The 24,794-nt window shown below is 43.0% G+C and overlaps 4 protein-coding genes across 4 annotated transcripts; 1 reads left to right on the forward strand and 3 right to left on the reverse strand.

Moving 5' to 3' along the window:
• Positions 1–7,943: 7,943 nt before the first annotated feature.
• LOC309543640 (histone H2B 1.1) lies at positions 7,944–8,324 on the reverse strand (the record flags this gene model as incomplete). Its single annotated transcript, XM_082276094.1, has 1 exon — positions 7,944–8,324. One exon carries the CDS (start codon positions 8,322–8,324, stop codon positions 7,944–7,946), a length of 381 nt encoding a protein of 126 aa, XP_082132220.1.
• A 5,589-nt stretch (positions 8,325–13,913) lies between these two features.
• Positions 13,914–14,332, forward strand: LOC309543641 (histone H3.2; the record flags this gene model as incomplete). Its single annotated transcript, XM_082276095.1, has 1 exon — positions 13,914–14,332. Exon 1 carries the CDS (start codon positions 13,922–13,924, stop codon positions 14,330–14,332), a length of 411 nt encoding a protein of 136 aa, XP_082132221.1. The 5' UTR covers positions 13,914–13,921.
• A 2,655-nt stretch (positions 14,333–16,987) lies between these two features.
• On the reverse strand, positions 16,988–17,632 carry LOC309543626 (histone H1B-like; the record flags this gene model as incomplete). The annotated part of the gene is made up of 1 exon (XM_082276082.1): positions 16,988–17,632. The coding sequence occupies one exon, from the start codon at positions 17,630–17,632 to the stop codon at positions 16,988–16,990; it is 645 nt and encodes a 214-aa protein (XP_082132208.1).
• Positions 17,633–23,953: 6,321 nt separating this feature from the next.
• LOC309543632 (histone H2B 1.1) lies at positions 23,954–24,334 on the reverse strand (the record flags this gene model as incomplete). The annotated part of the gene is made up of 1 exon (XM_082276088.1): positions 23,954–24,334. The coding sequence occupies one exon, from the start codon at positions 24,332–24,334 to the stop codon at positions 23,954–23,956; it is 381 nt and encodes a 126-aa protein (XP_082132214.1).
• Positions 24,335–24,794: the final 460 nt, after the last annotated feature.

The following is a 24,794-nucleotide window of genomic DNA, read 5'->3' on the forward strand; positions in this document are numbered from 1 at the left end:
AGACTACCTATCCGACTACTAGACATCTTGATCCCATGTCTATCTACCCTAAAATGGAAGGACAGTGACATCCACTGGATTGACGACCTCTTTAGCGACATCGACTGAAACCATTTACTTCCCTCACTCAACAATACCAAATCCCTCGTTCGGAACTATAGACTTACACTCGTATCTCCACATTCCTGACTAAAAACCCACCAGCACCCATCACTATTCCATACCCAGTATACCAGTTCCTCACAACCCCTCCTGGGTCGATAAAAGGCATCACCTTCTTCTATAACATATTCCATGCCAAAAAAAAAAACTTTTCAAAAATGAAATCCCATGATTAAGTGGGAGGGCGACCTCCAACGACCTTTCTCACCACAACAGTGGACCCACACCTTCCGGCACTCGTACGGGGTGTCGAAATGCACCAACCACTGGGAACTGTCGTAGAAAATTCTCTCCCGCTGGTACCTTACACCATATAGGCTGTCTCAATTCTACCCAGCACACTCCCCGCTCTGCTGGCGAGAGTGTGGCCAGGTTGGCAACTTATACCACATCTTGTGGACATGTAAAAACCTTACAAGCTTCTGGAACCAGGTCTTTGGCCTCATCTCCTCTGTAACACAATCGCCCATTAAGCTAAATCCGGCTTTGGCACTCAATACCCTGGCCATCGATCTGCTTCCTAGTAAGGTCAGATGGGTTGTTTCACACATTTTGCTGGCCGCTAGGGCCACCATTACTAGGAGATGGAAAAAAAAAAGAAGCACCAAACCTATTGGAGGTTGTAGCCTCAGTGACACTCACGTTTGAATTTAAGAAATCACTAGCATTACAGTGTCATTCTCTTAGGACACATACCAAACACTGGGAACCATGGATCACTTGGAATGATAAATGAGTGTTAATTGTTTCTGACTATATCTCTCGAATAACAATACCTTGTATTACTTGTTGTTTATGTAAATTTATTTTTTCTGTTGTGTCTTTTGACACCTTGAATGCATTTCTTGTATCTGCTGTTTAAAACCAATAAAAATCTGTTTGGGAAAAAAAAAAGAAGTAAGTGTCGGCCATAAAAGGCCCCAAAAATTAGCCCACATGGGTTTAACTGACAGCAAAGAACTTAGTATTTGATGGCTAGAGGTACAGTAGGCATTCACAGTATACAGAAGTAAGTGTCGGCCTGTATAGGCTCCAAAAAAATTAGCTCACATGGTTTGAACTGACAGCAAATAACTTAGTATTTGATGGCTAGAGGTACAGTAGGCATGCACAGTATACAGAAGTAAGTGTTGGCCTGTATAGGCTCCAAAAATTAGCTCACATGGGTTTAACTGACAGACCATTGTTAGACCATGTGTCTGTGGTCAGATGTATCTTGGCACCAACACTGTGTGCCAGAGATATATTCACTTGCCGCTGAACATGGCCATACAGCTCTGGAATGCCCTTTTGCGAGAAATATTTCCTGCTTGGGACCTCCCATTGTGTTGTTCCAATGGCCACAAATTTACAAAAGGCCTCCGAGTCCCACAGTTGATATGGCAGTAGTTTGCGGGCTATCAGTTCCGACAAGCCAGCAGTCAAACGTTGGGCAAGAGGGTTATCCGGCATCATTATTTATTTCCGCTCCAACATTTGGACCACAGAAGCCTGCCTTTTTCCAGAACAACGTGATGACGGCATCATGGAAGGGGGAGTGGAGGGCAAATGTGAGGAGAGATGAGAAGGAGAAGGGGCTGGACGATGAGAGCCTGGAGTGTTGCTTTGTGGGTTCTGATGGTGTTGCTCCCACTGGGCTCGGTTATGGGAGTTCAGGTGCCTTCTTAAGGCGGTGGTCCCTAGTTGAGTGTTGGGCTTACCGCGACTTATGCATGGACTGCAAAGGCTGCAGATGACAACACTGTTGTCAGCAACGGACACATTAAAAAAAACCCACACTGCGGAGCCATGTGCCGGCGTCCTGCTAATGCCAGATGTGACTGTACATGGTTGATGGCTCACTCCTGATACATTTGCAGTCTGCTTTCTACCTCTTGTGCAATGCAAATTCTGCCTGCCTCTCCTCCCTATCTGCCGGCCCGTCTCCCCCTCTGAACTCCCTTCCTCTTTCTCTCTTGTGGACTCCCACGTGATGTCCATAGGCTCGTCATCATCCACGTCACCTTCCCCACTACTAACATTCAAGATCTCTGAGTAGGCAGCAACAGCGGGAACCAACCTCCTTGGGCTGATCTGGGTACTGTCGTCAGACTGCTGAGTGGCGGCTGTTGCTACCTCCTCTTCCTGATCCAATGCCAACAATGGCTGTGCATCGCAAACGTCTTGTGATGGATTGGAAAATAATTCCAGTGACTCAAATGGAGGGTATGTGGTGGTGGTGTCTTTGGGGGTGCACACAGCAGAGCGTGAAGAGGGTGCAGATAGAGAGGATGAGGAGGGTGCAGAAGAGGAAGGCTGAGTGACCCACTCAACCAAGTCTGGTGCGTCCTTTGCCGTAATTGCACGCGCCTTTTGAAACTTCACAGTTAGGCTCCGGCCTATTGCTCCTGCCCTACCACTACCACCCCTGCATACGTCTCTGTCTCTTCCTCTGCCTGTCATGTTTTTTAATTACCGTGTGACAAAAGTCTCTAGAGAATTGCATTATATCTGGAAAAAGGTAGATAACACCCCACTTCAATATGTGGTATTGGGGTATCTATCACACCAGTTCTACAAATAATTGGCCAGTAACTGTTGTCACTTTGTGTAGCACAGTCAACACAGCAAGAGAGGACAATTTTTTGCAGGACTAAAGTACACTCTTAGAAAAGTATACTGTTAAAAAACACCCCACTTCAATATGTGGTATTGTGGGGCCACTGGTCTATCACACCAGTTGTTGAAAAAAATGGCCAGGGAGTTTATCGCTGTGTGTATCAGACTTAACTCAGCAAAAGAGGCAATATTGTTGCAGGACACAAATGCACTTGTAAAAGTATACTCAGATAACACCCCACTTCAATATGTGGTATTGGGGGGCCACTGGTCTATCACACCAGTTCTACAAATAATTGGCTAGGGAGTTTGTCACTGTGTGTAGTATTGCTGCAGCAATGCTCAGTCAGCACACCTGTCACAATGCTGCACAGTGCACAATACTACTACTAATCCACTATAATATGCTTTCTACAAAGTATATTATACTGTAGATTAACCCCCTCCCCCACCCCCTTTTTAGTGCACTGCACAGCAATACCAAAAAAATTGCAGCCCTTTAAATGACTGTTGTGGACATTAACAGAGCAATTTGTGTCACTGCTGACGATCTCTAACTGCCCCTACAGCACAGACTGGATACTTGCCCCCAATACTAAAGAGACTGTAATAGACCCTATACCGACATTGCAGCACTTTAAATGACTTTTGTGGACATTAACAGAGCGATTTGTGTCACTGCAGATGACGATCTCTAACTGCCCCTACAGCACAGACTGGATAACATGTCCCTATACTGAAGAAAGACTGGACCTATACCGATATACCAGCCCTGAAAAGGACTATTGTGGACATTAACATAGCAATTTGTGTGACTGCAGCCAATCTCTAACTACCCCTAAAGCAACCCCTGGATACCTGTCCCTAACCTGAAAAGAGACTGTAGAAGGCCTATACGGAAATACCAGCCCTGAAAAGGACTTTTGTGGATCTTCACAGTGCTATATGTGTCTAGCAAACTCTCACTGATGAGCACAGCAGACCTCTCCCTACACTGGCAAAAAGAGGAACGTGAAATGGCCGCCAGGTCAGGTCTATTTATAGGGTAGGGGGACTGTCCATGTGCTGAAATGTTTCAATTGGCTGTCCTGTTCCACCTGACGGCTGTGTCATGGGTCAAAGTTCTCCCCAATGTAAACTAATATGGCCGTCGCAAACTACGCCATGTGTTTGCAAATTTGTCGGGTAGCAACCAAGCAAAATTTGCCGTGAACCGACCGCTGGGCGAACCGCAAGGCCATCTCTATTAAGTGGTTAATGTTAGCAGCAATATACTGTTTGAACCAATAATGTGTTAGTTTATAGACAATATTTGAGCAGCAAACACCACTTGTTGAAGATTTCATTGCTTGGTGGGTGAACCTTCTCGAAAGGGGCAAACTTGATCTTTGGACACATTTGTGTGTGTGTGTGTGTGTGTGTGTGGGGGGGGGGGGTGATTTTTGTATAATTTTCAGGTCATTAATCTCTTTTCTTGTGCTTTTCAGGGGTTTTATTGCTCTAGTTGACTAAATTCAAATGTCCATATTTACTCTGTAGCACTTAAAACCCTAACTAAAAAAAAAACAAAAAAAAAAAAAAAAACATAAATTATAATACATTTAAAAAAGAGCACTTTTTATTTTTTTATTTTCCCAGCCTTGTTCCCAGAGACTTTAATGACGTTCGTTGTTCAGCTCCGAAGTTATGTGATGTTCGGAAGTTATGGAACGATGGGGGGGTCCAGGATTGGAGATTATATGTAACTTCACCAATAAATGAGCTAAACATTTCAGTGAAACAATTTTCTACTTCTAACTTATATAAAGGACTGTTATCCGAGGTGATATTATTGTAATCAGATTTGTATGTAGCTGATACTTTGTACATATTTTTGTCATTTACATATCAGGCAGCTCATTGATTTAGCTATGTACAATGATCTGTTGCTTATTCATTAAATAGATACAGATAGACAAAGATTTGACTGGGCTGACCGAGTAGATACAATGTTTCGTTTTTCTTGCTTCTATTCCCCATTGTGTTGCGAGTTAAAAGCTCCACGATCTTCCCAAATACAAAGTAACAAATTTATGGCGGGAGATTGTTGAGAATCTGTTATTGTAACAATGTTTGAGTGAGGCATAAAAGTTTAGTAACCTCTGCCACCTTGTGGTCATTCCAGGTACAACACCTCGGTGTGTGCAGTACAAGGAGATGAATAGGAAATGGCTAGAAAGTGGAGATGATCTCCGCAAAAAAATATAGAATATATAGAAATAAATTATTATGACTATTATATATTTATTGAAGCCTCACAAACATGTCACTCACATCTCTGTACAAAGAGCCGGACATACGCAGCATTTATTCCTATTCTTAAATAAGGATATATTTTATTAATGTGATAAATTGTATTATTACTGTCAGATGAAGTGCACTCTAAAGGCAAACACTTTGTCTTCTTATCGCACTCAGACTTGTAATGCAGGTGAATAGTAATGAGGGGAAATGTGATCACAGGACATCATTCTCTCATCTCTTTTACTTCCAATCTTTTCTATGCTGATCGTCTACTCACCGCTAAACTCCTCCAACCAAAACCATGCACACCTACATAGAGCTCCAATGTCAGAACACATTGTACTCCATATTTCCAGAAATTATTTCCCCAATTTGCTATTAATAGACCACGCCTATGATGGCTCCGAGTTGCTATATTTAAATCTCCCGCCATAATTCTACTGGCCGTTAGGAAGATTCAGCCGCATTATACCGCTAAAGCCGACATTGTAGAAGTTCTATTCATAGATCTGTTCATCTTCCTCCAAAATGACGTCACTTGTGTCGGTTTTCAGCTTTCAAATATTTTCTCCAAAGCGGTAAAATCCTCGAATATTACTGCCACAAGCCCGCCAAGTAAACCCAATCATTTTTTTTTTTTTTTTTTTAATTACCAAACCCAACGGATCTTCTCAGAGTCACCCACTTCTATCTAAGAAGGAGCCGGACATACATGTGTGGGAGATCTGATTGTATAATTAGACACCGAAAATTGTGATCCGGGTGGGGGGACAATGTGCTATAATGACACCTGTCCGTCCTAACAGCAATTAAGTTTTTTTTTTTTTATATGATTTTAAAGTCTAATATAACACATTGAATTGATGTGAGTTTAGATAAGCAGGTGATCTCCTTGGTGTCCATTGCCCTCCATCCTTTAGATTAGACACATTGTTGGGATATGGGACCCATAATCCAATGATAAGGTGCAGAGAACCGTTTGATGGATCAGTAGATGACTCCGGGGTGACATAGTCGGAGCTCAGCACTAACTGCAATACATTTTGCTGTTTTTAAACATATTTGTGATGATCTAATAGAGACAACATTGATTGATTTTTCTTCCACCTATTCTGGAGCTGTTGTAGGGTCAGGAAAATTCGCATTACCCTAATTCTATTTTTCACATTATATGGGGGAGGGGGTGGGACTACAACAATAAATAGAAGACTTTACTTGCACAAGTAATAGAAATGAAGGAAACAGTGAATTGTACAGAAATCCTCTCTTCATCCATTCCCTGTTCATATTTGGCGCTATTCTTCCTTTACTGCGGTTTCCTCGTTCTTCCTTGGAGATTACACAGAAAACATTCATCTGTCACACATCATAACAATTTCATATTTATACAATATTACTGTAAAAAAAAAAAAAAAAAAAAAAAGGCCTGCATTCTTGCTTATAAGAAAAAGCTGACCTGATGGAAGACTGATGGAAGGGGCGGGGTCACAGCCATTCAATACTCTGCAGAGAATTTCACTTACTTAGACACATTGTTAACATTTTTCTGATATCTAGTTACAAAAACTGTGTTTATTGATTATTTGTATATATTTATCTGGCAGTGTTGTGATTACTACAGATTTTTACCAGCCCTTTCACTTTTCCTTTATTTTAGGATGTAGGGGGGAAATCCGTAACGGCTACATGTCATGTCTGAAAAATGAAACATTAATTATCGGCCAGTTCCCCGATCATATACAGATCTGATAATGAAACATGTAATACTTTATTTCCAATCACATAGAAAGGTAGAGATCTATGAGAGAAGTAATCTCACTATCATGTTCTGTATGTAGCAGTGTGTGTGTGTGGGGGGGGGGCGGGGGGGTAGGGATTCTGCATTTTGAACATATGGAAATGTTTTACATTATTCAATAATCTTTCATTTCTATTTCTGTTTATTCCATATTAATCGAATCTGCCTGAAAATAAAGTGTTAAAGATGTTTATCGGATAAATATCTCCTCTGATGATCTCAGTGTGGGATTTGGTGTTATAATGGGGTTGATTATTTCTCTGTAACGTTTTCACAATTCAGGCGGGAAATTTGAAAATAGCTATTTCAGATCTGAGCCAATCAGAACTGTGAGCGGTTTCATTATCAGTCTTATTTAGGCAGGGATGTCTTTATGAGGAATCCAAAGAATTTTATTAGGAGATTTATCTCCGTTTTCAGCCTAGAAAATATTTGTTCCGTAGACTTCTCATAGTTCTCTATAACAAACATCCAATAACAGAGCAACTTCTGTATTCTGATGTGCAAAATCAAACCTTAAAACAGAACAATAATATTTCTACATATATATTTCCTGGAATTGAAGGGACTGTCCGGGAAAGAGTGATATTTTCTATGAATAATTGTCAGTGTCGGATTAGCCGATCTGAGATGACTGAGCAGATATAATGTTTCACTTTTCTTGCTTCTATCCCCCATTGTGTTGCGGAATAAAAGCTTCACGATCTTCCCAGATAAAGGAACAATGTAAGGCGGGAGATTGCGGAGAATCTCTCATTGTAACAATGCAGCAGAGGTGATTAGAGCAGTTGGGTGTGTGCAGTACAAGGCGAGGAATAGGAAATGTATAGAGCCAGAAAGGGGAGACGATCTCTGCAATAAAGAAGGATGAGATTAGAAGGTTTTATTCATTCCCCTTCCAGTCTGACCGACCTACTTCTCATCTCAAGATTATTAATGATGCTATTTTGAGTTCATTTTAAATTATCCGAAGAGCTAAAACTTGTAAAAGTAATAAATTGTACGATACATAAAAATTGTATGACAGCTCGGTTGTTTAGTATGTGGGTGGCTCTTAGAAGAGCCTTTGTGTGTTGTTGGGGTGATGGATGGGGGAGGGGTATTACTTGGCGCTGGTGTACTTGGTGACAGCCTTGGTGCCCTCGGAGACGGCGTGCTTGGCCAGCTCTCCGGGCAGGAGGAGGCGGACAGCGGTCTGTATCTCCCGGGAGGTGATGGTGGAGCGCTTGTTGTAATGAGCCAGGCGGGAAGCTTCGCCGGCGATGCGCTCGAAGATGTCATTGACGAAGGAGTTCATGATGCTCATGGCCTTGGAGGAGATGCCGGTGTCGGGGTGGACCTGCTTGAGCACCTTGTAGACGTAGATGGCATAACTCTCCTTCCTGCTCTTCCTCCGCTTCTTGCCGTCCTTCTTCTGGCTCTTGGTCACGGCTTTCTTGGAGCCCTTCTTGGGCGCAGGGGCGGACTTGGCTGGTTCAGGCATGATAAGGGATAAGAATGTTTTCTCCGCTCTGAGAAGATAAAGTGTACTGGCGCTGCCCTCATGTGCTGCTTATATAGGCTGTCCTATGCAAATGAGCTGCCTTCCTCCTCACTCTTCTATTGGAAGACATGGTCATGTGATGGGGAGTGACGTCATGCTTTCCTTCCTCGTTTACCGATTGGTCTAGATGCAAACCTAGAGAGCATTGGCTGGCTTCAAACGTGGCCAATCATAGAGCGAGACGTCATATCATTCAAAGTATAACAGGAAAGGGAGCGGCTGCAGCCATTCATATCTCTTTGAGAACTCCAATATCACAGAGACATGTCTGGCCGCGGCAAACAAGGAGGAAAGGTTCGGGCTAAGGCCAAGACCCGATCATCCCGGGCTGGTCTGCAGTTCCCAGTCGGTCGTGTTCACCGTCTGCTCAGGAAGGGTAACTATGCCGAGCGGGTTGGGGCCGGAGCTCCCGTTTATCTGGCCGCCGTCCTCGAGTATCTCACCGCTGAGATCCTCGAGCTGGCCGGTAACGCCGCCCGCGACAACAAGAAGACCCGCATCATCCCCCGACACCTCCAGCTGGCAGTCCGCAACGACGAGGAGCTCAACAAGCTGCTCGGGGGCGTCACCATCGCCCAGGGAGGAGTCCTACCCAACATCCAGGCCGTGCTGCTGCCCAAGAAGACCGAGAGCCACAAGGCCGCCAAGACCAAGTAATCCCCACCGGTTCATCCACGTCACCCAACACAACGGCTCTTTTAAGAGCCACCCACCCATCCATACATAGAGCTGCATACATCTACATTGTTATTCGGAGATCTAATTGTAACAATGAAAGATTGCATTTATTTTCCAGGTAGGAAATATAATACTTACTATGACTAGAAGGTGTGATTCCCCATGGGGGGGAACAATGTCTTAGGATGACACGTGGCAGTAATAAGAAATGATGATAGATGTTTATATTGGAACGCTTTCAGTGTCCCTTTTTATAGAGCAATGTCCTCTCATTACAGGGACTCCTCTTCATTCTCCTCCATCCTTTACTTCTCATCATCACAAATCATTCTAGAAATAACAATTCCCCCCCCCCCCCCTCCTTCACTCTCACCGCAACACAAATATACATTGTCATGTCATCTCTCATGGAATCTCACAGTTCTGATTGCTGCAATCTTCATGTTTCCCGCCACAATTCTCTTTACACTTCCCATCTACCATCACGATAATACAGCAGCTTCTATTGTGGAACATTCATCAACGGTCCCTTTATTTCACAACGATAATCCATACATTGATAAACGTCCGTTTTGTTGTTTGATACTTCAGAGTCCGCCCTGCTGTAGAGATGATTAGAAAGTCACTGAACACGTGACCTCTACTCTGAGAAAGGAGAGGGAGCGCACACTTTCTTTGTACTCATAGGAAAGACATTAGTGGCTGGCTGTGGGATCTCCCACAACTCTGATTGGCCAATATTTCAAATTTCACCCGCCTGAATTGTGTAAATCGTTACACAAAAATCCATTTCTTTTATACCGCCAAATCCGACCCTGAATACTGAGATCAGCAGAGGAGAACTTTGATTGGAAAAACATCAACACTTTAATTTCAATCAGATTAGAGAGGGGTGACCGGATTATTACTGACCAAAAAATGTCCTTTATTGCAAGTGCTCGGAATCCACCGCTATACACAGAACACGACAGTCACATGACTTCTACCTTTCTTTATGATGAGAAAATAGAGTAATGATCATCTAGAAATGTCACTGAGCGATATTTATTGTCCCCTTATCACACCCCGAATTTTTCTATAAAGAAATGTGAGGTGACTGGAAATAATGCCTAAGAAAGGGGTTTATCGGTGTCTCAACAAGCTAGCTGAAAAATAATAAAGTGATCTAACGATATTGTAAGCGGAGAGAATATAAACACTAGATCGCTTCGATCTGTTGTATTCCAAGTAAAATAAAGTTGTACAATCGGATTAATATGTGTTTAGCTAAAAAGCTTTCATTCCGACATGATAAAAGTTGATCTAAGAGAAATAAATGGTTACAGCTCTTTGTAGGAGAAGGTGGGTGGCCCTGAGAAGGACCTTTGTTGGGGTGAAGTGGGTAAGCGGTGGATGTTGGGGTTTAGCCTCCGAATCCGTAGAGAGTGCGGCCCTGGCGTTTGAGCGCATAGACGACATCCATGGCGGTGACGGTCTTCCTCTTGGCGTGCTCGGTGTAGGTGACGGCATCGCGGATGACATTCTCTAGGAAGACTTTGAGCACTCCGCGGGTCTCCTCATAGATGAGACCGGAGATGCGCTTGACACCCCCTCTGCGGGCCAAACGTCGGATGGCGGGTTTGGTGATGCCCTGGATGTTGTCCCGGAGCACCTTCCTGTGGCGCTTAGCGCCTCCTTTCCCCAGACCCTTTCCTCCTTTACCGCGACCAGACATCTCCAAGCTCTTCGTGTATCAGACGAATGTGAAGTAAAAGCACCCAGCCTCGCTTTATATGCAGCATATGCGGACCTGATGGAGAATAAGGGGGAGGGGTTGGAGGAGGGCGCGTCCAGACGTCACAATAAGTCCGCCTCTCTGTGCTCTCAATCATCCAATCCTCAGCAGTTCCGTGATTTGAATTTCCCGCTCGATGATGCTCTTTGTTCAATAGAAAGAACAACATTTCACTCCTTTTGGGTGACCATTGGATGTTACCTGATCATCATTACTGGTGAGGTCATGTCTCTGACGTCACCCAGGATCCTCCAAATAAATGTCCTCACTACATACTCAGACATCGGAATATTCACATTCAGTGAATAAAATATAATAGTATCCTAATATAAAAAAAGAATATATAAAATAATATATTATGAAGTACATAGAAATCGCAAAAATACCATAAAATGCAGCATTTGTAACACCCCCACCCCACCCAAAACGAGACATAATACCTCCCAGCTTTTAGTAGAGTGCAGATCTCCTAGATAAATGACCCCAACCGGAAAAAAGAAAGAAGAATACCAGAGATGTGAGCGCACTCAAATGTCCATACAACTGCCCTCCCCCTTTTTTTTCCATCAATATGGAAACTAAAATTCTTCTAGCCACCCCAACATTTAGACAATGGTCTTATGAAGAATTATCAGTTTTCCAATATTTTCTAGAAATCCATTTCCTTCCCAATAATTATCACAATCGTTTAGCCGACTTTTTATTACATATTTTGACCAGAGAAGACTTCATAGACCATTAACGCTTCCTGCATATAAAGTTCTCCCCTCAATCCATCCTCCTGTTTATAACAGATGTTCTAACACCTTCCACTGGTGACCTTCCTATCCAGATTACTATATAAAGTCCCCACAATGAACGCTCGGCTCTGGGTTCCTTCCGGTCATACACTGCACGGATAGATTGTGACATCTAGAACCCTTTGCTGATCTCTCACAAGTCATGTTCCCCCAGAGTCCTGGAACAGATGAGATGTCACACAATGTATTATGTCTCCAGAATCCCGGATCTCTCATCATCTTCTATTAGAATGGGATAGGACCCTGCACAGCTGCTGCACATAACCAGAGGGGTACAAACCAATTCCATCCCTCAGTGCTCATACACCAACCAATCTCACCACATCATTGCACTGTATCAGTTAATGTGTTATTCTGCAGCAATACACCCTGGATCAAACATGCCCCATTCTCAGCAATCAGATCTTTTAGCCTACTTGTTTAATTAGATGTGTACCACTGTATAGACAAATTGATCATTCATTACAGATCGATCTTAGATCCACATAAGATGATAGACAGACAGATAGATAGATAGATAGATAGATAGATAGATAGATAGATAGATAGATAGATAGATAGATAGATAGATAGATAGATAGATAGATAGATAGATAGATAGATAGATAGATAGATAGATAGATAGATAGATAGATAGATAGATAGATAGATAGATAGATAGATAGATAGATAGATAGATAGATAGATAGATAGATAGATAGATAGATAGATAGATAGATAGATAGATAGATAGATAGATAGATAGATAGATAGATAGATAGATAGATAGATAGATAGATAGATAGATAGACCGAAAATCTATCTATCTATGTGTGAAAGGTGCAGTAGCGGCACACCTATTATAATTATTACACAGGGATTTGATTGAAAGGGGAATTCAGCAATAGGTGTTAGGATTTAATACTGATCCACATGGGACATCTAGAAATAATGATCGCACCGAGCGATCCCTCATCTGCCGACTTCTAAAGGTTTTATCTGACACAAAAAAAACATGCAAAATAATCCGATAAATTTTGCAGTCTGGATGCCATTTCCTCAGATCTTCAGCTATGAATTGTAATTCTGTTATCAAACTGCACACACTTATCCGTTTTATTCTGTTCCTATGGATTCGGAAAGGAAGCCATGAAATTACATTGTATCTCTTCACAGATCCCCGCACGGAAGTCATTCCTCTTTTTACCAGCAGGTGTCAGTGTTTCTCCTCCATAGAGAATACATTGGAGCAGTTTAGTTCAATTTCATTCAAATGGATCTGATAGAAAACTTCCTGAGCGCTGATCCATCTGGAAACAATGACACCGACTGATCCCAGATCTGCCCGGAGCAGGGAGGGCAATGCTGGGGGGACGATTCATTGTCTGCTCAGAGATCTGTCCCTCCATGTTAGTACAGAATTGTGCTGGATGGAATAAGCTGTGCAAGTCAACTTTCTACTTGTTATTCACTAAGAACGGAATAATCAGATCAGTGAGATCGGAGGAGGATTTTCTGTCATCTCATTTACTGTATTATGGAGAAAAACTGTCCAATCTCAGATCTTCTAATTCTTACACCGATTAGGAATCTCCGATCTTTTTTTATTTTATATCATATTTCTGATGAATATTTTCTCATTTGGCAGGAAGGAAAACTGATAGAAAGGATCCTCAGCCATTCAATACTCCGAAGAGAATTTCATTTACTTTGTAACTAGAAACCAGCAACATGTTTACAATGTTTCTAAGAGGGGACAGATCTGCTTCTTCAGACATGAAATATTTGTGTTATTGATTCATTGTACATATCTGGCAGTGCCATGATTTCTACCAGTCATTTCACTTTTTTCTTATTCTAGTTTTAATATGAGGAAATCTATAACTGCTACATGTCTGATAGAGGTCAGTTCCATGATCCTACACAGATCTGATAATGAAACATGGAATCCTTTATTTCCCATCATATAGAAAGGTAGAGATCTACCGCCAGTCCATTCTCACAGTCTATAATTCCTAAATCTATAAAGATATGTCTGATGAATGTTTTCTCTTTTTGAGAATAGAGATCGCTTGTATGATGTAAAGTAACTCCCCTCCCCCATCCCACACAAAGATGGTGACTCTACTTACAAAGATAACGTGCAGATTTTGGCGGGCATTTTAAAAATGCCGCTTTTTTTAAGAAAACCAATCATTGAAAGGCGTGTGAGTTACTTGTCCAATCGGAAGGCAGTGCTGTGTATAAATGGCTCCGCAGAGCGGCAATGCCTCACATTCACTGTTCCAGCAGAGAGTTGAGTAAAGATGGCGAGAACCAAGCAGACCGCCCGGAAGTCCACCGGAGGGAAAGCTCCCCGCAAGCAGCTGGCCACCAAAGCCGCCCGCAAGAGCGCCCCGGCCACCGGCGGAGTCAAGAAGCCTCACCGCTACAGGCCCGGCACCGTGGCTCTCCGAGAGATCCGCCGCTACCAGAAATCCACCGAGCTGCTCATCCGCAAGCTGCCCTTCCAGCGCCTCGTCCGAGAGATCGCCCAGGACTTCAAGACCGACCTGCGCTTCCAGAGCTCCGCCGTCATGGCTCTGCAAGAGGCTTCAGAGGCTTATCTCGTCGGACTCTTCGAGGACACCAACCTCTGCGCCATCCACGCCAAGAGAGTCACCATCATGCCCAAAGACATACAGCTGGCACGCCGCATCCGCGGAGAGAGGGCATAGAAGGGGAGGGCACCACCACTTCTACTACTACTCCCATCATCCCAACACAAAGGCTCTTTTCAGAGCCACCACATCCTCCTATATACAGAGCTCTATATATATATATATACTACCTCATCACACCGACTACATGCTGGAAAATACCGGCTACTACATTCCTATACATTCCCCGGGATCACCTTCACCACATCTTTCTTTTCTCTCCCTTCTCTGCGCTCCGAAGCTCAGTGTGGAAGTAAAGCTCACCTCTAATATAATTACACAGAAAACATTCACATTTCTCATCTAGAAGGGACATCCTTTCTCTTGCCGATTTATTGTAATAAATACAATGGAACTCATCTGTAACACAATTAACACTTCCTCTATATCTTCCCTAATAGATACAATGTTACAATATTTAACGGTAAAACACACTTTCCTAGGAACAGATTAAACAATCTTTGTCTCTTTGGTTCCCATTCTCTCAGGAGACACATAGTTGCATTTTCTAGAAACGTAATAATTTCTTATTTCAAACAATGGAATCGATTTCGAGTCATTAGGAATCGTGCTTAGAGAGCTGATGACCAATCAGCCCATTTAATTTGTGGGGGGAGGGGGGTAAACCTTACACAGTCCACATGGAGATGTCACTATGGGGATCAGGAGGGATTTTCCTCTATCTCCCCTCCCCCCATACTAGAACTGTGTCATCACAGGAGATCACACACGGACACATTACAGGGAAGAATACATCCGGGATTGGAGAGGAAAACAATTCATCTGTATGGAGATTCATTTTCCTGCCCATCCCTCACTCAGCACTATTGTGTACGGATATGAGGATGGGGGGGGGGGGGGGGGGGGATTACGAGCAGTAGTTTCTCTTTACTTATTATCGCACGACGCCCATGTTGGGGGTTCCACTGTTACTGCAAATATTTTAAACCATTAAAATATTGGCAGGCAATTGAATATAAATTATATATATATATATCAGCCAATAGGAGCTTTTAGGTAATCATACAGATTTATCTTCTCAAAAAGTTAACATTCTCAACACAGGAGACTTCCTAATCATTGTAAGATGAGCGGAGGATGAGATCTCCCGATCATTAGAATGATTCTCCTTTAAACTTTTACATACTAAAACAAGTGAATGATCTAGAAGAGGAAATATTGATCAGCGCCCATCTCTGATGTCTGTGTGCTATTAGATGTGTAGAAGAGATGCGGAGCACTGTGTGCCGTGGGTGTAGGTAGGTATGTGTGGCTCTGTTAGGAGGAGGTGAGTGTAGGTAGGTATGTGTGGCTCTGTTAGGAGGAGGTGGGTGTAGGTAGGTATGTGTGGCTCAGTTAGGAGGAGGTGGGTGTAGGTAGGTATGTGTGGCTCAGTTAGGAGGAGGTGGGTGTAGGTAGGTATGTGTGGCTCAGTTAGGAGGAGGTGAGTGTAGGTAGGTATGTGTGGCTCTGTTAGGAGGAGGTGGGTGTAGGTAGGTATGTGTGGCTCTGTTAGGAGGAGGTGGGTGTAGGTAGGTATGTGTGGCTCTGTTAGGAGGAGGTGGGTGTAGGCAGGTATGTGTAGCTCTGTTAGGAGGAGGTGGGTGTAGGTAGGTATGTGTGGCTCTGTTAGGAGGAGGTGGGTGTAGGTAGGTATGTGTGGCTCAGTTAGGAGGAGGTGAGTGTAGGTAGGTATGTGTGGCTCTGTTAGGAGGAGGTGGGTGTAGGTAGGTATGTGTGGCTCTGTTAGGAGGAGGTGGGTGTAGGTAGGTATGTGTGGCTCTGTTAGGAGGAGGTGGGTGTAGGTAGGTATGTGTGGCTCTGTTAGGAGGAGGTGGGTGTAGGTAGGTATGTGTGGCTCTGTTAGGAGGAGGTGGGTGTAGGTAGGTATGTGTGGCTCAGTTAGGAGGAGGTGGGTGTAGGTAGGTATGTGTGGCTCTGTTAGGAGGAGGTGGGTGTAGGTAGGTATGTGTGGCTCTGTTAGGAGGAGGTGGGTGTAGGTAGGTATGTGTAGCTCTGTTAGGAGGAGGTGGGTGTAGGTAGGTATGTGTGGCTCTGTTAGGAGGAGGTGGGTGTAGGTAGGTATGTGTGGCTCAGTTAGGAGGAGGTGGGTGTAGGTAGGTATGTGTGGCTCTGTTAGGATGATGTGGGTGTAGGTAGGTATGTGTGGCTCTGTTAGGAGGAGGTGGGTGTAGGTAGGTATGTGTGGCTCTGTTAGGAGGAGGTGAGTGTAGGTAGGTATGTGTGGCTCAGTTAGGAGGAGGTGGGTGTAGGTAGGTATGTGTAGCTTTGTTAGGAGGAGGTGGGTGTAGGTAGGTATGTGTGGCTCTGTTAGGAGGAGGTGGGTGTAGGTAGGTATGTGTGGCTCTGTTAGGATGATGTGGGTGTAGGTAGGTATGTGTGGCTCTGTTAGGAGGAGGTGGGTGTAGGTAGGTATGTGTGGCTCTGTTAGGAGGAGGTGAGTGTAGGTAGGTATGTGTGGCTCAGTTAGGAGGAGGTGGGTGTAGGTAGGTGTGGCTCTGTTAGGATGAGGTGAGTGTAGGTAGGTATGTGTGCCTCTGTTAGGATGAGGTGGGTGTAGGTAGGTATGTGTAGCTCTGTTAGGAGGAGGTAGGTGGCTCTGAGAAGAGCCTTTGGGGGGTGTAGATGAAGGAGATCTTTGCCTGCTGGGATTTATTTCTTCTTCGGAGCGGCCTTCTTGGGCTTGGCTGCTGCCTTGGGTTTGGCCGCCTTCTTAGCCGGACTCTTGGCGGCTTTTTTGGGCTTGGGTGCAGCTTTGGGCTTCTTGGGGCTCTTTGTCACCTTCTTGGCAGCTGCAGCCTTTGCCGGTTTCTTGGGGCTCTTGGCCGACTTCTTGGGGGATTTTACTGCCTTCTTGGGGGACTTGGCCGCCGGTTTCTTAGGGGACTTGGCTGGCTTTTTGGCCGCAGCTGATGGCTTCTTTTTGGGGGCTTTCTTGGCCTTGTCGCCCTCTTGCTGCTTCTTGTTGATCTTGAAGGATCCGGAGGCTCCATGTCCTTTCACCTGGACGAGGCTCCCCTTAGTCACCAGCGCCCTGATGGCGACCTTGAGGCGGTTGTTGTTCTTCTCTACATCGTATCCTGAGGCGGCCAGGAGCTTCTTGAGGGCGGCCAGGGAGACCCCGCTGCGCTCCTTGGAAGCGGCCACGGCTGTGACGATGAGATCGGACACGCTGGGACCGGACGGCTTCTTGCTGCCTTTCTTCCCTCCTCCGGCTGCCGCCTTCTTAGTCGCCTTCTTCTTGGCGGCGGGCTCCGCTGGAGGAGCGGCGGCTGGGGCGCTCTCAGTCTCAGACATGATTCTAGAAAGTCTATTGGACAGATAAACTTCCCCACTCACCTCTTCTGGGATTATATAGTTAAACGTCCTGCACTGCTATTGGTCGGTACACAACAATCCTCCTGCTCTGCTATTGGTTACACATCAGACACGCCCACTCAGTATCATGGAGTAGTTGGAGAATCTTCTCTCTCTTGTTGTGTTTCCCCAGTAGATAGAAAACCGACTTTTATGTGAAATAGAACGCTGTCCGATCTTCATCGGGGACCCGATCTGCTCACTGGACTGTCACTTATCGGGGGTCACTTACAGCTGTCAGGAGCTGCTGAGGAGGCTGAACACAGAGGCTGCAAACACCTCCATCCTCCTGAGTGTGTGTCCCATTCTTCCTTCTATCTTCTTTTCTACACAAATTCTACACAGAAAACAATCTTCTCACATCTCCCTCTAGAATGATCTTCACATTAGATGAGTAAAGAGTGACCACCAGGAAACATTTCCCTCTAATACAGAACTCTGCTCATTTATAGCTGAGTAGAAGGAGCCTGGAAGAAAAACATCAGCCGGTGACATGAGATCCTTGTGTGATGTGATGGGAGAGATTGTTATACATACAAATGTCTCAGCTGATTACACAATGTCATGTTTAATATACAATGTATCATTATCTGCTCACCATGATAAACATGTTTTTATACAAATACTCTGAGTATGTTTATTGTCACATATTGCTGCAAATCTATACTGGCGGCTACTCAGGTATAATGTCATATAGAGGTAAAGAAGTCACTCTGGAAGACCTCGCCTCTATTAAAATGTAATCTGCCCCCCTCCATTCCAAGCACCGCTCTTCTAGTGTTAATCAATTCCGGCTAATCCGGAAAATATACAGCGCCAAGAAAAAAGCTTTCCATGATCCTAATCACATCAAAAGTCCATGTATCTCATAATTCAACAAATTTCCAAATTTACAGTGAAAGGAGGAAAATAGTCAAATACGATATATTTATCGAAGCATCACAAACGTGTCACCCACATCTCTGTACAAAGAGCCGGACATACGCAGTTTTTATTCCTATTCTTCAAAAAGGATATATTTTATCAATGTGATAAATTGTATTATTACTGTCAGATGAAGTGCACTCTAAAGGCAAACACTTTGTCTTCTTATCGCACTCAGACTTGTAATGCAGGTGAATAGTAATGAGGGGAAATGTGATCACAGGACATCATTCTCTCATCTCTTTTCATTCCAATCTTTCTATGCTGATCGTCTACTCCCCGCTAAACTCATCCAACCAAAACCATGCACACCTACATAGAGCTCCAATGTCAGAACACATTGTACTCCATATTTCCAGAAATTATTTTCCCTCTTGGCTATTAATAGACCACGTCTATGATGGCTCCTAGTTGCTATATTTAAATCTCCCGCCATAATTCTACTGGCCGTTAGGAAGATTCAGCCGCATTATACCGCTAAATCCGACATTGTAGAAGTTCTATTCATAAATCTGTTCATCTTCCTCCAAATGACATCACTTGTGTCGGTTTTCAGCTTCCAAATATTTCCTCCAAAGCGGTAAAATCCTCGAAGATTCCTTCCACAAGCCCGCCAAGTAAACCCAATCAATTATTTTCTATTACCAAACCCAATGGATCTTCTCAGAGCCACCCACTTCTATCTAAGAAGGAGCCGGACATGCATGTTTGGGAGATCTGATTGTATAATTAGACACCGAAGATTGTGATCCGGGTGGGGGCAATGTGTTATAATGACACCTGTCTGTCCTAACAGCAATTATGAGTCTCTATGATTTTATTGTCTAATATAACACATTGAATTGATGTGAATTTAGATAAGCAGATGATCTCCTTATAGGGACTGGTTTCCATTGTCCTCCATCCTTTGGATTAGACACATTGCTAGGATATGGGACCCAAATCCAGGTTCAGGATTCAGAGTAAAGCTGGATACACACTATCCAACTTTTGTGGTTAGATTTCCTTCAGATTCACCTTTTCTATGTAGTGCAAGGGCCTGCCAGATTGCATACAAATTGAAAGTGTATAGGTATGACCTCATATTATATGGTTTTGGTAAGTCTGAAGGAAAAAAGTCTTCAGAAAATCTTATAGTGTGTATGGCCCTTTAGACGCTGTGCATGCAGATCTTAATTTATATATATATAATTGTCATTGCAGGTGAGAAGGAAATAGTGAGAGAGGGTCGGAAAGCATTGGATCAGATTCCTCTTTCTGCATTTTGATGAAAATGCATCCAATCAATGGGAGGAAAGGAGAGTAAGAGTATCCAGGAGACACCTTCATACCTCAGAAAGGGACTTTGCCACCTCTCCCTCGTCCTCCTGCACAGTGCTGGATGGAGGGCCCAGTCTGGATCCTCACTGCAAATGGCTTCTGAAAAGATAAGTGTGCCTTTATTTGCAGGTTAAGGAAATCTTAACCAACGGAAATCTGCTGCCATTCTAAACACTGGCCACATACTATGCAATCTTTTTTAAAAATCGTCGGTTAGCTATAAAGTGCCTTTTAGTTTTGTACTAAAGAAAAATGTACAATCGGATCTTTTAGTGTATGTTCAGCTAAAAAGAACCTTCTTTCTCCACAAATTTGTTCTAAAATTGCTAGAAACTCACATAACTCCGGTAGCAATGTATAAATATCAACATAGACAGCCCTTTGTATGAGAAGGTGGGTGGCCCTGAGAAGGACCTTTGTTGGGGTGAAGTGGGTAGGTGTTGGCGTTTATCCTCCGAATCACCAGATATTATTGTCAAAAACGATGTCATATTTATAGAATATTACTCTAAAAAAGAAATTATATATACGAATAACACCTCTTCCCTGATTAAACCTGAGCGGACCTGATAGGAGACTAATCGAAAGGGGCGTGGCCACAACATATTCGTATTCTGTAGAGAATTTTACGTTCTTAGAACCTTGTAACATTTGGCGGATTGTGTGATACAAAGAGGAAACCGATCTGGTTCTTAAGGCATGAAATAGTTTCTTTATTCATTCATTGTACATATTTATGTGTCATGGTTACTACCAGACATTTCTTGTTATACATATTCTGCTTGTGATATGAGGACAATCTTTCACTGATAAATGTATGAAAGAGACATAAATTGATGATCAGATCTGTATGTGATGATTTCCCCATCATATATAGAAAAGTAGAGATCTATAATAGAATACATTTCTCTATCATGCTGTGTGTGTAGCAGTGGTGAGATCCTGGATTCTGAGAACATATTGAAGTGTTTTCTCATGGTTTAGTAACAGAGAATCCTTCTGTACGAATGGCATTGGAGTAATAATGGGATTTAGCCGATAAATGTCTCATCTGATGATCTCCTCCGTGTCGGATTTGGCGGTATAAAAGGGCTGAATATTTCTATGTAACGATCTACACAATTCTGGCGGGCAAATTTGAAAACTGCTATTGGAAATCTGAGCCAATCACAGCTGTGGGCGTCTCCTTCATCAGCCAGTAATAATGTCTTCTTATGAGGAATCCAAAGAAATGTATTGTGAGATCTCTCTGTTCTCAGCCCAGAAAATACTTGTTCTGTAGACTTTCTATTGATCTCTATAGCAGGGCGGATTCTGTATTGTGAAATGAAACATCCTGAAATTATTATTTCCAACGTATTTCTTATTCTCGGTTCATGAATCCCCCTGAGTTGATCAATGTTCCCGGTAAGGTCGGCTGAGTGGATCGGAGATGACTGTAACGGTCTATGGAATTCCTGGGATCCATTTATAGGAAGGAATTGGAAAGTTGATCCAATCGCAGTTGTGGGAGATTCCTTCAGATAGGATTTTGTCTTCTGATGAGTGTGAAGGAGGTGATGAGATTTGTGTTCCTTTTCAGTTGGAAGGATTCTTGTTTGGAATGTATAGAATATGTAATCATCCATCAGAAGTAAAGGATGGAGAGCAATGAGGATCAGTCCCTGTAATGTTGTACAATAAGAAGATCCAATCCCATCCCCCAACAACAATGCTGATATATTGTAATGAAAAGAGATGAGAGATTTCCCCTCATTACTATTCACCTGTATTACAAGTCTGACTGTGAATAAGAAGACAAAGTGTTTGCCTTTAGAGTGCCCTTTTCCTGACAGTAATAATACAATTTATCACATTAATAAAGAATGAGAGAAACATGTATTGTGGTCGTACTGTTTATTTTTTTTGTTTTTTTATAAAAGAGAAGGAAAACTTTTCAATAAAATGATATTTGAAAAAAAAAAAAAAAAGAATGAGACAAAAAAAAAAAACACATATGTGGGGCTCTTTGTATGGTTGGATGGAAATACATTCTCCTAAAGACTCTTCTAAGCCGATATTTCTACTATCACAGCTCTCATCCCATCCCCATGCACTATAACATTCACTAACTTTCATTGTATGCACATTTGGTAATAATAAATATATTAAATCACTCATCACGATCAGAAAATGACATTCCTGCTAGGAAAAAAAAAAAAAAATAATAATGATGAACAAATGTGTAGACACACACTTAAAGGGGGTTGAAACAATCAGATTTTTTTTAATTTTTAAATGGTTTGATCCAATGATTTTTATGTATTTCCTTTGGAGCCGCATTTATTGTCTTTGTTCTACGATTACAGCGTAAAAAAATAAATCATCCTGTTGCTGTTTGATGAAATGGCCGCACGGTGGCAGTGTTGTGTTGATCTTTTGTGCCAGTATTTCCCCTAAATACTGTAACTGTCCGATCAGAACAATATGGAGCTCAGTATTAGAATTGAGGTATGTTTGGGGGAATAAAAAAAAAAAAAATAATTAAGTTTTTTTTTTTTTTTTTTTTATGACATTTAAGTCATTTATTTTTATGGTACGTTTGTGATTTCTGCCTCTTTCACGCCTCAGCTGTGTCCTCTCCTCTGCAGGGCTCTGGATGCCTCCAGATTTTCTTCTAGTCGCATCCTGATTCTCTCTGGATTGTGTTTATTGATTATTTGTATATATTTATCTGGCAGTGTTGTGATTACTACAGATTTTTACCAGCCCTTTCACTTTTCCTTTATTTTAGGATGTAGGGGGGAAATCCGTAACGGCTACATGTCATGTCTGAAAAATGAAACATTAATTATCGGCCAGTTCCCCGATCATATACAGATCTGATAATGAAACATGTAATACTTTATTTCCAATCACATAGAAAGGTAGAGATCTATGAGAGAAGTAATCTCACTATCATGTTCTGTATGTAGCAGTGTGTGTGTGGGGGGGGGGGGGCGGGGGGGTAGGGATTCTGCATTTTGAACATATGGAAATGTTTTACATTATTCAATAATCTTTCATTTCTATTTCTGTTTATTCCATATTAATCGAATCTGCCTGAAAATAAAGTGTTAAAGATGTTTATCGGATAAATATCTCCTCTGATGATCTCAGTGTGGGATTTGGTGTTATAATGGGGTTGATTATTTCTCTGTAACGTTTTCACAATTCAGGCGGGAAATTTGAAAATAGCTATTTCAGATCTGAGCCAATCAGAACTGTGAGCGGTTTCATTATCAGTCTTATTTAGGCAGGGATGTCTTTATGAGGAATCCAAAGAATTTTATTAGGAGATTTATCTCCGTTTTCAGCCTAGAAAATATTTGTTCCGTAGACTTCTCATAGTTCTCTATAACAAACATCCAATAACAGAGCAACTTCTGTATTCTGATGTGCAAAATCAAACCTTAAAACAGAACAATAATATTTCTACATATATATTTCCTGGAATTGAAGGGACTGTCCGGGAAAGAGTGATATTTTCTATGAATAATTGTCAGTGTCGGATTAGCCGATCTGAGATGACTGAGCAGATATAATGTTTCACTTTTCTTGCTTCTATCCCCCATTGTGTTGCGGAATAAAAGCTTCACGATCTTCCCAGATAAAGGAACAATGTAAGGCGGGAGATTGCGGAGAATCTCTCATTGTAACAATGCAGCAGAGGTGATTAGAGCAGTTGGGTGTGTGCAGTACAAGGCGAGGAATAGGAAATGTATAGAGCCAGAAAGGGGAGACGATCTCTGCAATAAAGAAGGATGAGATTAGAAGGTTTTATTCATTCCCCTTCCAGTCTGACCAACCTACTTCTCATCTCAAGATTATTAATGATGCTATTTTGAGTTCATTTTAAATTATCCGAAGAGCTAAAACTTGTAAAAGTAATAAATTGTACGATACATAAAAATTGTATGACAGCTCGGTTGTTTAGTATGTGGGTGGCTCTTAGAAGAGCCTTTGTGTGTTGTTGGGGTGATGGATGGGGGAGGGGTATTACTTGGCGCTGGTGTACTTGGTGACAGCCTTGGTGCCCTCGGAGACGGCGTGCTTGGCCAGCTCTCCGGGCAGGAGGAGGCGGACAGCGGTCTGTATCTCCCGGGAGGTGATGGTGGAGCGCTTGTTGTAATGAGCCAGGCGGGAAGCTTCGCCGGCGATGCGCTCGAAGATGTCATTGACGAAGGAGTTCATGATGCTCATGGCCTTGGAGGAGATGCCGGTGTCGGGGTGGACCTGCTTGAGCACCTTGTAGACGTAGATGGCATAACTCTCCTTCCTGCTCTTCCTCCGCTTCTTGCCGTCCTTCTTCTGGCTCTTGGTCACGGCTTTCTTGGAGCCCTTCTTGGGCGCCGGGGCGGACTTGGCTGGTTCAGGCATGATAAGAGATAAGAATGTTTTCTCCGCTCTGAGAAGATAAAGTGTACTGGCGCCGCCCTCATGTGCTGCTTATATAGGCTGTCCTATGCAAATGAGCTTCCTTCCTCCTCACTCTTCTATTGGAAGACATGGTCATGTGATGGGGAGTGACGTCATGCTTTCCTTCCTCGTTTACCGATTGGTCTAGATGCAAACCTAGAGAGCATTGGCTGGCTTCAAACGTGGCCAATCATAGAGCGAGACGTCATATCATTCAAAGTATAACAGGAAAGGGAGCGGCTGCAGCCATTCATATCTCTTTGAGAACTCCAATATCACAGAGACATGTCTGGCCGCGGCAAACAAGGAGGAAAGGTTCGGGCTAAGGCCAAGACCCGATCATCCCGGGCTGGTCTGCAGTTCCCAGTCGGTCGTGTTCACCGTCTGCTCAGGAAGGGTAACTATGCCGAGCGGGTTGGGG

Source organism: Pelophylax lessonae (genome assembly GCF_965119305.1).
Source record: "Pelophylax lessonae genome assembly, contig: HAP1_SCAFFOLD_270, whole genome shotgun sequence".
In the NCBI taxonomy this organism is placed as follows: domain Eukaryota; kingdom Metazoa; phylum Chordata; class Amphibia; order Anura; family Ranidae; genus Pelophylax; species Pelophylax lessonae.